General features: G+C 51.1%; 3 protein-coding genes across 3 annotated transcripts; 1 reads left to right on the top strand and 2 right to left on the bottom strand.

Annotated features, from left to right (window-relative positions):
- Window positions 1-2666: 2666 nt before the first annotated feature.
- PpBr36_00785 (uncharacterized protein) lies at window positions 2667-3665 on the top strand (the record flags this gene model as incomplete). Its single annotated transcript, XM_029887975.1, has 1 exon — window positions 2667-3665. The coding sequence occupies one exon, from the start codon at window positions 2667-2669 to the stop codon at window positions 3663-3665; it is 999 nt and encodes a 332-aa protein (XP_029751171.1).
- Window positions 3666-4338: 673 nt separating this feature from the next.
- Window positions 4339-5881, bottom strand: PpBr36_00786 (uncharacterized protein; the record flags this gene model as incomplete). The annotated part of the gene is made up of 2 exons (XM_029887976.1): window positions 4339-5106; window positions 5324-5881. 2 exons carry the CDS (start codon window positions 5879-5881, stop codon window positions 4339-4341), a joined length of 1326 nt encoding a protein of 441 aa, XP_029751174.1.
- Window positions 5882-6813: 932 nt separating this feature from the next.
- On the bottom strand, window positions 6814-11416 carry PpBr36_00787 (uncharacterized protein; the record flags this gene model as incomplete). Its single annotated transcript, XM_029887977.1, has 6 exons — window positions 6814-7099; window positions 7176-7513; window positions 7595-7767; window positions 7842-8555; window positions 9227-11151; window positions 11211-11416. The coding sequence occupies 6 exons, from the start codon at window positions 11414-11416 to the stop codon at window positions 6814-6816; spliced, it is 3642 nt and encodes a 1213-aa protein (XP_029751173.1).
- Window positions 11417-13747: the final 2331 nt, after the last annotated feature.

Genomic DNA, 13747 nt, shown 5'->3' on the forward strand with positions numbered 1-13747 from the left:
CATGCCTTATTCCCCTTTCCCCGGACGGGGCCCATGACAATTTGAAAGGTGTGTGATTTGTGACGGAGCATATGTTTGAAGCCCTTGCAAGTCATCGTCTTGGCCCCGCGACCTTGCCGTGATTGCCAAGCACGATGCCGCTATCCAGATCTGGTTGTGGTCCTGGCTCAGGGTGCCGTAGAAGCGAAATAATAGAAATGGATTCTTCCTCCGAAGGACCCCGGCCCATTTTCCAAGTACAGAATAGGCCGAATGGGTGATGCTTGTCAAACTTGCTTGCACGCTTGTGCAAACATGATGAATGAACGTACTGTACAGTACTCGGTAGATATTTCATTTTGCGAGGCCTGCTCGTCAAAAATGGAAAAAGAATATTTCCTTCATGTTCCGTGACCCATACTAGCTAACAGTATCACTCAATCAAGTAGGCTAGCTGGTGTTAACAGTGGACTGGACCACCAAAAATGCTCAGTCGCGAAGTCCTTGGCAGCGAAGCGACGAAACATGATCCAAGTGACATTGATCGATGGATGCCAAGGAGAATAAAAAAAAAAAAGTAATAGATGCCTTCCCTCTGCCCCATGGCGTGTAAACACTCTCGCAGCAGGGAAAGCAAGAAGGATGGATTTCTCGATGCTGATCGAACAGTGTGACGGCAATTGGGACTGGCAGGCCAACGGAACGTCGTGTTTGTCGCTGGAGGGCATGTATCAGAAAATCAGGGGCTGTTGTAGATGCACCCAACAAAAGGGAATCTGGACCATAAGGTTGAAAATAAGCATCAACTGCCAAAGCCATGGGACGACATTTCTTCGATGTTGAATTTCATCCGTTCATGCTCCGAAGGGGATGGTGTGGGGCTAGGATCAAGAGGTGGGCTGGGTGGGGGATGATGATGATGACTCCTGTGTGGGCATCAAATCCCTGTCCTTGCAGATTTTGAAACCTTGCTCGCTAAAGCTGCAAGAGGGTATCAGCCCCCAAAAAAGACGAGCCTCAATTGTTCATTATAATGATCACTTCATGTACTTATGGCGTTTTTTTCACTGCTGCTCAAACGGCCCCTGAGTGGATGTGAGAGTGGGCCAAGCAAAGCTGAATTGGAGTGCGGTCTGCACTCTGAGCGAATCATCTGTCTACATCATCACATACTACAGTATATCTCCCCTGGTTTTAAATTTTCCGTACAACATGTTTGTAGCGTGTGGCGTTTTCAAGTGTGGGAGGCTTAGGGCTATGGCTGAGTTAGGTACGTACAAGTGGATGCAGATGCCCATGTGTACGGCTGATGCAGGGTCATTCATCGTGGAAAAATGTTTCGAGAAAAGGCAGCGGCGTATTGCTTTGTCATTTTGTGGCTAGCCATGCTGTGTTTACAGCAGAACGTGGCATCTGACAGCATCCACATAGCATTATGTTTGCTCGTTCAAGGTACCTACCTGAGGAACAATTCGGTTCTTGGCAATCATTCGCTTTGGTCACTTCATGAAAACTGGTCTAGGCTAATATCTTGCTGGGACTATTGTCCTCGCCGCTTCGTACCCACCGGTAATATAACAGTAATGGTGAGAATCATGACGCGTATATAAGAAACCTGCCTAACTAAACTCGCCTCCATAACTTATCAAGGGTCGACCAAAGCGCAGCTGGCCTCGAATTTGGCCATTTTGATCCTTCGGGGTCATCGTCGACTATACCCAGTCTCGCCTGTCAAGCTAGTTGCCCCCGAGTTGGGAGTGCGAGCTTGTGGTGGTCCGAGAAACTGCCACGGGCTTCCAGAAAATTATTGTACTATTCCTCTCTGTTTATCAAACCCTGGGATGTATTTAGATAATCTTAGAATATCTTTCGGCTTCTATGAGAAATTGTGGAATCATGCGCAAGTCACAGCACCCAGTACTTACCCATGTATGCTACGATATGTACTCGCTGAATTTGGTGTCAATGCCTGTGGAAAGAAATGCTTTGAGAAGATTCAGAGAGAAAAAGGTCAGTATGCGAATGATGCGTAAGTAGGCAAGTATATGAGCAAACAAGCAGGCAAACGGATGAGCCAGTGACAAAGGGTTGAAAAAGAGGACAGGCAAGAAACAGTAATTCAAAAGCAAACTTATGGCTTTGGCCTTCTAGGAACACGGAAGCGGGAGAATTGGTGATTTAGGGCCAAAGGAAGATAGGTAAAACAGTGGGAGCGAGCCAGTATATCGATAGATCTTTGACCACCTGAGTTGGTGTCAAAGCAGCATTTATTCAACCTTCTGATAGCTTCAATCTCACGCTCTTGATTTGCCCAAAAGAATGTGGAGGAACAGTCGTACGGACGCAAACAAACGCACATGTACCCCTTTTGGCTGCTCCACTTGTCTATGGTGGTTATATCAACGTCTATAAAACGACAAACCAATGGTCGATTTCCTCTGTTCTTCCACCCGCACTTTTTAGTCACCTTTACTTCATATACTTCAAGTTGAGAACGACTTGTTTCTCATCTCAACATTCCTCTCTTGACTTCTCTGCGATCTCCCAAGAGCTTCCTACCACTCTCGGATATCTAACAACACACAAAACGCATGCAATCCCGCAAGAAAGTGCGCAGAAATCCACGGTCAACTTGAACTCAGATTCTACTCACTTTCCCACCAACTCTTCCTGCATCATCATCCAAGATGCGCCACCAGTCATCGTCGCCTACTGTGATTGACTTCATATCCGGCAGCTCTCACATCTCAGATGGAGACGACGATCAGAACCATCAGCATTGTCCCCACGGAGCATACGGAGCTCGACTGCCTGAACTGACCATGGATCCCAACCAGGCTCTTCATGAACATCTTGCGTTCATGGTTGGGAGTCTCCACAATCGTGTCTCCCGTCTCGAGGACAAGCTTCTTGAAGCCAAGCCTGAGACTAGTAATGCGGCCGCAATCAACGAGATCAAAAGCCAGATCTCGCAGCTTCATGTCAGCCAGAAGGCTTTGAAGACGTCCGATGAGCTCATCCTGAAGCAGCTCAAGGATGTGGTCAAAGCCAATGAAGTCATCATGGCAGGCATCGATTCCATCCTTGCAAAGCTCGACAATCGAGCCAAGGCTGTGGAGGGCTTTAAGGGACGGGCTGAGCGGCAGCTCAAAGATGATGTTCTGCCTGCGTCGAAGCGCAATCTGTACGATTTTCTCAGCCCCAAGTTCGAGAGATTCAAGCGATTGAACACCCTGGAGCGTTCTGGCCTGGACCCGGACCCATACGAGGAGATGTATGAGGACATCTTCCCCCGGCAGCGCGATGCTCCAAAGGCTCAATCCAACGGTGCTTACAGCAACCTCTCCGGCCTCCACACCGGGCTCGAGGACAAAGAGGAGCAAAGCGCAACTGTATCATCAATCACAGCTGCCGAGAAACTTACGTCTCTCAAGAACACCCCGGAGGTCCCCGACCACAGTCCTGGACTCCCCGTTCGGAAGAAGATGGATCCTACCTTGGCGCTTCCCAGAAACAAAGCTCCAGTTCGCCAGGGTATCTGCCCAACATGCAGCAAAGTGAACTGTACAGCTCGAGTTCACGGCCTGCCAGATCGGGTCCCCTCGACTGTAGTTCCTCGAGCTCCTTATTCCTTGGCCGACATCCACTTTACTCGCATTCACGGCACGGAACCAATGGACCCTTGATTCATGAGTCTGCCCCAGGGCTCGACTCGGCATCATAGATACTAGATGGTATGTGAGAGCATGCTTTTAAAGGCCCTGGTAAAAAAAAAAAAAAAAAAAAAAAAAAAAAAAAAAAAAAAAAAAAAAAAACTCTGAGCTGACTTTGGCATGCAGGTTCTGGGAGAGCGAGAAAGTTGCACACCCGGAAACCGGTTGCTGATAGTCGGTCCAGACAACATCACCTAATTTCCTGGGGAAGAGTCATTACGTTGTCTAGGTATTACCTGTGCACTCATAATGTCCTCTGCAGTATCAGTTTTCTTAATGCTGCTCCAAAGCAGGCAGTAGTTAGATCGGCATGTCGTTGGCTCGTTGTTTCCATCTCCGCAATGAACGACATCCAAGCCCAAGTTGTTTGGGCAGTCGGTCAGAAGCACACTTATTCTTGTGTGCAGTTGTTGCTAGTGGCAGTCGAGAACGCTTCTTTTCAAGTAAACTCATAAAATGTCGAGAAGGGAGGCTTTGCTAGGGACAAATGCCCGCGACCGGGTTAGACCACCTGATATAGTTGTTACCCTCTTGCCTGGAGACACTACTTCTCCTCAATATTTTCCAGATTACTGGGTGTATTCTCTATCCTGTCATCTGCTCTATGTGTTCATCTATGCAATCCAACAAAGCTATGGCGTAAGGTCTACCAACTCATGAGTCCCTTTTGTCTATCAAAACCTCCTCGCAGTTGCGTCTCAGGCTTGACCACTTTTCCTTGAAGTATCGTGTATTTGACGATATTCTCACAATGCTGCGGTGAAATCCTCGCAAGCCAGATACACTGGCCCGCACCAATATCAGCACCCTCATCACTCGCCACAGCAGAAGCAGCCTTGGACTTCCCGTTCTCCAAAAGCTTCTGGATGCCCTCATCACCGACAGTCTTCCTCTCCACGCCGTCCAGGCCCCACGGATCCGGCCGACGGTAGATCATCATGTTGGCGCTGTACTTGTGACCTCCCACGTGACTGATAAAGTAAATACCCACTCCGGCCGGCCTCTCGTCGTCCAGATCGCGGTAGAGGCCCAGGGGACGCAGGTGCCTTTCCAGCTCCTTGCGCAGCAGTGGGGCTGACTGCCCACAGCGGGCATCTCGGGTACGCTGCGAGCAAAGGAGGACAAGGACAGAGTGGGGACAGGATCGGCTAGTGAGCGTGCGGAGCGGGGGAGGCAGCGACGGATCCGGGTTGACCACGTCCACAGATCGAGGGAGGTTGATGGGTGGCTGGTCTGCCAGTGGAGTTTCGTTGGTTGGAGACTTTGCTACGAATTCTGAAAGGAGAGTGGGTACTGTTGCCGGCGTCACGTTTTCAACTACCCTGAATGCTGGGAGGAGGAGCACTGTTGTGGGCTCTGAATAGTCGTTGGTCTGATGCGGCGTGGGAATGTTGCTCGCAGAAAGCATCAACCTCTGGTTTGGTTGGTCTAGTTAGCATTCTGTGTGATTAGGCAACATAACGAGAAGACATACTGCCTTCCGTGTGGCAATGATAGCAGCTCGCAGGAGAAAACGGCAGTCGGGAGGTAAGGTATAGCAGAGGGTAGAGTAATGGGTAGGAAGCAAGTGGTGACGGGACGCAGGTAGATTTGCGACTCAAAAATTCAGGCTCTTGAAGCGGAAAACTCACTCCGTTGTCAGGCTTGTCTGACGCTTCCACGGCCTGCATCACACTGCCCTTCTCATCCGCCACGTCCCGCACCCAGTCCGTTTTTCCCGTAGCAACCAAGAGATGCGTACTCCAGCCTTTCACGTGGCCGTACAGGACATCTTCAGTGTCGATGCTAAAGCTCTTGGGATACTTGACGGTGCAACTGTCGCAGTCGTGATCACAGTCCTCCCCGTCAACGGTCGGGATCGTCTTGGGGAATAGGCTATCAGGGGCTGCGGGCCCGGAGTTCGCATCTCCATTGTCCCCGGTGGCGAGCTTTTTGGCGCTCTCAAAGAGCGATTTAAAGCCGGATGCCATCCTCTGTTTGAGCGGCGGAGTGGGAAGTGACCATGCGATATTGTGGCTGGCGGCAGTCTTGGCGTACGGCAAGATTTGCGGTCGTGCTTTTTCTCTGCCGTTTTCTCTTATTATCCCACCCGTGTCGGTGCCAGATCCAGCGCCGCCGCCGCTGATGACAGTTTTGCTTATGTTTGGCACAAGAGATAATTCATTCAGTGGCGTCGGTGGTGGGGGCATTTTCTGACGTAGGTATGTATTTAAATGGTTCCCCGGATCAACCGATAATGATAAGATCGGGTTGATCTCTGTAATGCTTACTTGACAAAGTGGTAATTGCAGGGTTCCCCCACAATACAGGGCCCTCCAGCTCAGGGGGAAAAGCAAGAATTAACGGCAGTGACCGGACAGAGGTACCTGGCGTCGAGTCATGGGATCTGCCGTCCTCTGGTCTTCCTAGCGGGTTATAATTATCCCTAGAAAACAAACGGAAAGTGGGAGCTACCCTAGTACAACCATGTGCTCTTAGAGCATGAATCTCGCGCTTTATAAGTGTCTTGATCCGATATCTCCGACTCAAATGTTCGGCTTCAGGTCAAAATCCCGGCCAACATCCGGACTACACAACCTAGTGTTGGCCTACAAAAGCTGACAGCTTCGGAAACATCACCCATCCATTGGCGCTTGGGTGTTTCCGCAATGGTCTACAGCCGGTGATAATCCCGCCAGCCACATCAGCTTGGAGAAAATGAGATGCAATAGGTCACATACGCGTCAACATCAAGACAGGAGTTGTGACTGGTGAATTGAAACGGCATCTATTATAGCAGCTCGATTGACCTTTGTCAGCCTCTGAACCAGCTCGCATGACATATATGCATCCATCGAAAGTTGGCTTTCATGCCCTCGTCTGCGGGAGTTCTCTGTCGTTCCGCCGAGATGGATACTATCCTCGGCCGCCACTCTGTAACCCACTCCTGGGGACTTGAAACCTCGACCAAATTTTGTTCTTTCTGTGTTTGACAGTCCGGGTGTCTCCGTCATATACAGCTGGGCGTGTGCAACCCGTACTAAGGAAAAAAAAAAAAAATAAATAAAGAGACAAAGAAACATTATTATGCAGATGCGAAGAAAAAAAAAGAGAGTAAGAAAGTGAACACAAGGCCTCCGGGTTAGCGCAGGCCAATAACGCTCATCTCAAGCGTCCACACCCGACGAATCCAAACCTTGAGCTTCCCTTCAACTCCCTCCACATTTTCGAGCTCTACACCCTCCCACCAGCACCTGCGCGCCGGCTTACGCCAGAACAGCAAGAGCTTTTGTGCCATGCCAACCGCGTTGCTACCCATTTCGTTACCACGGATGTCGCTGCGCAGTCGTGCCAGTGCAAGACTGCAAATGACCGCCTTATTGGGCTCTCCGGCTCTATGACCCCATTTGTCATCGTGATCAAAACCACTACAAGTCGAACACCAGACTGTTAGCATGCAACACAGTCATCAACTCATTTGCCATAGAACCAAGCGAGACCTACCCAGCAGTCAACATCTCAATCAGATGCGCTTCCGTCGTACCCGGCTCATCGCTCCGCTTGAGGCCGCTAAAGATACCGTTTTGCTTGAGCAGCGCCCTTGCCGCGGCCCGCTTGACCTCGATCATGTCCGGCTGCTTGATATCAGGTCGTGGCGGGATGGCGTAGAAATCTAGATCCTCACGGAGCACAATGATTCCTGCTCTCTTGGACGAGTCATCCCTGCTGCTACCCATTGGCTCGACCGGCACCATGTCGTTGTCTGGCTCCGACTCTGCAGGTATGGTCTGTGCCACGTTCCGGAAGAAGTCCAGCATGTACTGCAGAGATGCCGGATCGTACTGTTCGTAATCAAGTTAGTATGTGAACTAGAGGCATCGGGATTGGGGGATGGAAGGGACAAAAACTCAATTTCCACGTACGTCAACTTGGACGGCATCACCGTCAGCGAATCCACCCATGTGACCTTCTGGGAACAAGCCATTGGGAAACAAGGAAAGCAGAACGAATTCGGGCAATGTCAACAGCTCATCACGGGAGAGGGAGAACCTCGTGCCCCGAAGGTCCATCGTGATCGTCTCATCGGCGCCGACATCTATGACCAAGTTAGATTACAAACACACTATTAGAGAGCAAGATCCCGCGACCCCAAGCCGCAATATCACATACCTCCGATCGAGTTGATTGGCGGTCCTCCTTGTTGCACCTGAGTAATAATACTCGACGCTCCTCCTGCGGCAGCCATCAGATAGGTAAATGAGTGGAGGGGACTAAATCCCTCCGAGTACGCCGGCGGTGGTTCTGCGTCGTCGTCTTTGTTGCTGCGCGATGGATCGCCCTTGCTGTCTCGGGGAAGAGCACGCTTGGTCTCTTCCTGGAAGCTACTAGCTGAGGCCTGGCTTTGCTGAGGCTGTTGCTGCGAGGATGAAGCGAGAGGGGGCGCGTAGGCGGGCGCGGCGGCGGACTCAAAGTCAACCTCCTCGAGGCTGCCGGGAAGAGGCTCTTCGTCAACGTCGGTGAGGGTCGCTGGCGCAGGTGGAGCGAAGAGGCTCGCAAACGGGGGCGGACCCGAGATCGAGGCTTCCGAGGCTGGGTACCGAGGTGGCGGGCTTCTTGTCTCGGTCTCGGGTAGGGGATCTGGCGATGATTGAGGATGCTGGGAATCTTCCGACACCTGCCGATTGAGCTGAAACAGACCTTGGCTGGCGGTAAGATCCTGCGACGGCTCTATCTCGTTTGCCGAGGCGGCGGTGGACGAGGACGATGACGGTCTGACGCCGGCACTGGAATCTTGAACGATCGACGAATTGGCGGATGAATTGCGGGCGTCCAGGTCGCTCGGAAGCGGAACCGACTTGTCAAAAGCTTTTATCGGCAGAGCAGCTATTTTGCCGGTTGTGAATGCCACCCTCAGGTGGTATTAAGACTGGGTAACTATTGTCTAGAGCGACAGCGTTGGAATGACTGGTACAGGTCGCGAAGAGCCGACAGGGAAATAAAATGGGCAAACCGTATCGCAGACGCTGTGGAGAGGAAAAAAAAAAAACACCCCAGATTAACGAAAACAATCACAATAACAACGGTCTATGCACAAGAAACGACGAGGCTAAACAGGTTATGCAGTAGGGCGTAATCAAAGATCCAGGTATGGCATTGGGCAAAGGGGTTGGTACAAATCTGATCCAATCTCCTCTGGGTGTTCATCAGCACCCTCACCTCTATCCGTCCCCATCTACAATGGACTGTACTGTGATGACCCCTACATGCTGGGGGGCGCTAGTGCACGTAACGACACCTTATTCGTCAGACAGGGCGGCTAGGCTGTGGGGCACCAATGATAAGTGGGACAGTCATAAAGATGCCCAGGGGGTGATTGAGATTATGGCATGCCTTGGCGGATACAGGGTAGGTGCTGGGCCATTGGGAAACTAGATTACTCTCGCTAAGCACTCTGTACAAAGTTATGGGTATCGCATATTATTACATGTATGGTATGGTATTCATGGAAGCAGTTTGCTGCACTGCCTGCATCTCGTATCAATCGTCATCATCACTGCTATCGCCAAAGATGGCCTTGAAGACTTCCTCGCCCGCCCGTGCCTGTTCCAATGCAGCGTTAGTGTCTGGGTCCACCACCGCTTTAATCGGCGGCTTATTCTCCGCTGCCACGCCCGTTTTGGCTGCAGTGGCGTCCTGACTTTTCACATCATCTTGAGGCCCGGCTTCAACGTCCCGATACAAGCCTGCGAACTGTGAATAGTCTTGTTTTGTAGATGGATGTGCCAAGCCCAAGCCCAATTCGGCGTCGGGCTCGACCACAACCGGGGGCTTGACGTTGAACCTCTTGCACAGCAGTCGATTTGGATAAAAGTCCTTGATGAGTCTGGTCATGGGCCCAAACATTCCCAGTTTGGCCGCCTCTTCCGCCGGGTCTGTCGGTTTAGGGGCTGGTCTGGTGATGAGGGCATTCCCGTCGCCGTCCGCCTTTGTTGCAGAAATAGTGGAGCTGGACTTGGATGTTGTGAACCTCGACGCCATGAAGCCAGTCATGGGCTTGAATATTCTGGCGCAGCTGAAAAACTCGTAGAACTCTCTTAACCAGTCATCATCCTTCATCCCGGCCGGTTTGGGTGGAAGTGTCTGTCGGGATCCAGCTTGATACTCGAGATAGGCTCGGTATCTCTTCCGCTTGTCCTCGTTGTCTACATAAGGTGCACCTCCAGAAGCGCCTCGAGCGAGAGCAGCTACAGCTGTTGCTTTGTCCAGGGTTGGAACATCTTTGAGGAGCTCAGCAAGCTTGTCCTCAGCTGACATGGCGTAAGCGGCTGGGATCTCCCCCCGAGCTTCAGGGAGATCCTTCTTGCCTGTTGCACTCACGAGTCTTTCCCTAGCAGATGTTGACATGAAATCAAAAACAGACTTGCCAGGAAGCTGCGCTTCTCCAAGAATTTCTGCCCTGGACTTTGGATCGAGCTTGGATGACTTGGCAGCATCGGCTGTTGACACATAGGATGGGTTTACAGATGATGCAGTAGGCTGCCGTGACGATTTCCAGTCTGGTGGGACCTTTGGGGGCGGGTGTTTGCCAGCATCGTTGATCTCTGATGTGAGAGGGTCTGGATACTGGCCAAACACAAACCCGTCAAGAGGCAACCGACCATCATGGCACTTCTTCGCCCCTAAGCCGATCTTTCCCAGCTTCTTTGGTTTGAAGACAGGCTTAGACTTCAGCAGTGGATTTGCGGCCGTTGTGGCACTGCTGCTATCATTCTTTTTCTTTTTCTTCTCCCCGCCGATGACCCTATTGTAAGCTATGCGAGGGCCGATTTCGTAAGGATCCTCATCATCCGAACCGGTATCGTTGAGGATGCCAATGCCTATCCCACCTCGCTTCTTCTCCTTCTTCTTCTTGGTTATCAACGACACGGGTTGTCGGCGGGACAGGAAATCAAATTCTTGGTCCTCATCGGATAGGCCTTCTTCTTTGTCTTTGGTGGATCTCAAAGGGACCAGACGATTCTGGCCAGCGTACCCGAGTCCTTTATGGTCTGACTTCTTCACAAATTGAATCAGGGCGACCTTATCCGGCGCAAAAAGGTGATATTCCTGGCTCACGCCCTCCCCAGAGCCGGACCCAGCCTCGAGCCTAGCCTTGCGCATGACCTTTGGCCCGATTCCTTGACCTTCTTTCCAACCCATTTTCTTCAGAAGCTTGATGCCCATGGTCTCACCTTCGACTCGAAAAAGACCCGCCAATCCGGCACGTCGCGCAGCGTCATCTTGCGTAGACCCGAGGGCAGAGAATGCCTGATTTGTCTGCAGCTTTCTGGATTCCTCCGCGTCCGCAAGATCCTCCTCATCCATAAAGTCTTCTGGTCGCTGTTGGTTAAGTTTCGGATCGTCCTTTCGGCGATTAGTCCGCGAGGAGACAAATGTTGACGGAGTCCATCCTTCTTTGGAACCGACGGTGTTGAAATAACTGCACCCTCCTGGTTAGCTACTAATCCCTCTTGCTTCCGGAAAGGAGAAGGAACTCACCCTGCGCTGAACCCGCCAGTGAAGGCACCATGTAGTCTTTTGCGACCCCGCTCGTCCCTCACCTCCTGCTTCCAGACCGGGACATATGAGCCATCATCTCGAACATCGGGATCCAGAGGTGGCAGAGGTGTTCCAAAAACAACGAACGGTGATTGTTGTAGTTGGAGTTCGGCTTCGTACGTGGCTCGGGACCTCTTTCCGGACATGGACGCAAAAAGGAAAAAAAAAAAAAAAAAAAAAAGGCCAATTGCTTTGGGTCGGGGTTTTTCGGAGCTAGTGTGAATTACCACATGAGCAATGTTTGGGTACTGCCAGTTCTTGATAGACGCAGACGTATCTGTGCTAATTTTTCGTTGTTTGTGGTGCAACACATAAGAATTTCCCCAAGCGGAAAATCCGAACACAACCCACTCTGACGTGGTGTGTGAAGCTCAAAAGCGGATTTAGCAATTGCGGGAGCGGGAAGCACAGAGTGGGGCCAGCCAATACGATACGATCATCCGAAAACGGCTTAGGTTGAGCAACTAGTCTAGTCAGATAAGCTGTTATCTGCTTGCGCAAAGCCGTTGACATGCACCTCAATCATCCTGTATCCTCTGATACTCGGAGGAGATCCGAACCCGTCTTACAGCTCGTTGGGCTGACGAGGTGCGTTGGGGAAACAAAACCCTCAGAAGGATGAGCCTGCCGCCTAAACGTACTCTGAAGGCACATATAGGCGTTGAATGACGGGCATTTAATGGTTAGCAGAGTTTGCCTGCTGTTACCCAGCTGCTGTCCTACTTTGGATGCGATAGAAGCCCAGGAATCGACAAGGTACATTCCAAGCATTGTGGCTTTTGGTCGATAGATACAAAGGCAAGCTTGGGCGCGTCCTTGGCATTTTTCAGACGAAGCCGGTTAGGGGAGAGCAACGACTGCGAGCCGCGCAACTCAAAAACCATGATGCCATTACTGGCTAGCTCCAAATGTAGTTCAAGCGCAAGCATTTTAGATTGGGGCTTTCGTGGGCTGAAAACATCTGAGACACTGGGTTCAGTGGCGGCCATCCGAACTCGGGATTCCTGTTGAAGATGAGAACTGCTGGTAATTAGAGGATGTTGATAATTGCACAAGCTAACTGCCTTTCGTGAGAACCAGGGTATGTACACAGGTAGGTAAGAGCTGGAGCATCAGAGAGGGTACGAAGATGGGGGGAATTCACATCACAGTCCAGAAGCTCGTCATCAGAGCATTACCTCATTGCACATGCAAGTAGCCCAAATTCAGCTCAAAATCGGTACCGCACCCTTATCCCAGCCCCGCGATTCTACCCCATTCGTGCTGCCTTGTGTAGATCTCAGCACCACTCCACGCGCGGCCTCCCTCCCTGGTCAAGCCTTTTTCTTTTCTTTTGGTCAAAAAAAGAAACAGAGCGCCTGAAGGCTCTGGCTTTGGTCATGTTCCAAGCTGATAGCCATCCTTTGCATAATATACACCTAGCTCTTAATTTTTTTCCACCTAGCAATAGTGAGCTTGTGCCTACGCGCGATCTAGCGTTTCCACTAGATTAGAATCAATTACGTTTTTGCTGCATCTCGGCCTAAGTGAGGGGCGTTCAATTCGGTCTCAAATCCACTCAGGGGCACACCGACACACACGCCCGTACTTAGCCCGCGTTACTCAGGTACTCCTTGTCCCGCACTATCGTCCAACAGTGCTCTCATCAACCGTCCCAGTTAACAACAGTGGTGCAGTCCAGTCCAGCGCTGGGCGTGAAGCAGCGGGTCGGCTCCATTCAGATGCTCCTGTGAACGAAGCTTTATCATTCATTGCGAGCGGCATCGTACCCAAGCAGAACCCTGACTTTTTTTTGTCCCTGTTCTGAACAGGTGCTGCACCCCAAAACCTTGCTGTACACAAATTACATCTATCCCAGCAGAGCAAATTCTCGAAGGCCGACTTGAACTTTGTCCCATCTCTTCCAAGAAAGCAATCTTCTGCACATCCATGAGCCGGCACGATCATTACATTCCCTGTAGCTTACTCGGTTCTCGACCTTGAGTTTGGACTGGCGCCGGCCAACGCGAACAGCCGCCACAAGAACTCGCCGTCACCGAACCAAACCGTTCAAGCTTGCATTTGAGCCGGGTAAGAAAAAAAAAAAAGGAGAAGCGAAACATTGCCCAGCTCCCCATTCAACACCCGGATTTAGCAAAACAATCAACCTGCCACGACGAAGTGGCACAAACAAAAACACAATCACATTTTGCACATTTACCTCCACCGGTCATTTCCCCGGCACTTTCGTGTTTTCTCGCCTGTCGCTGCTGCATCGACCCGCTTGCTGCCCTCCCACCTGGGCCAAAAAAAATAACCCGTCCAGATCCGCCCGCCGAGCAAAGGTGCGATCTGGTCAGTTGCCATTGTCAATCAAATCCATTTTCTCGACAACCTCGATGCGGCAGTTTCATCAATTATCACCTTGATTCCACCGTACAGTACCGGCAGCTGAACATCAAACACCGTTTGCTCCACCCGTTCACCTGCCCCAGGGA

Source organism: Pyricularia pennisetigena, chromosome 2, assembly GCF_004337985.1.
Source record: "Pyricularia pennisetigena strain Br36 chromosome 2, whole genome shotgun sequence".
NCBI classification, from domain to species: Eukaryota; Fungi; Ascomycota; class Sordariomycetes; order Magnaporthales; family Pyriculariaceae; genus Pyricularia; species Pyricularia pennisetigena.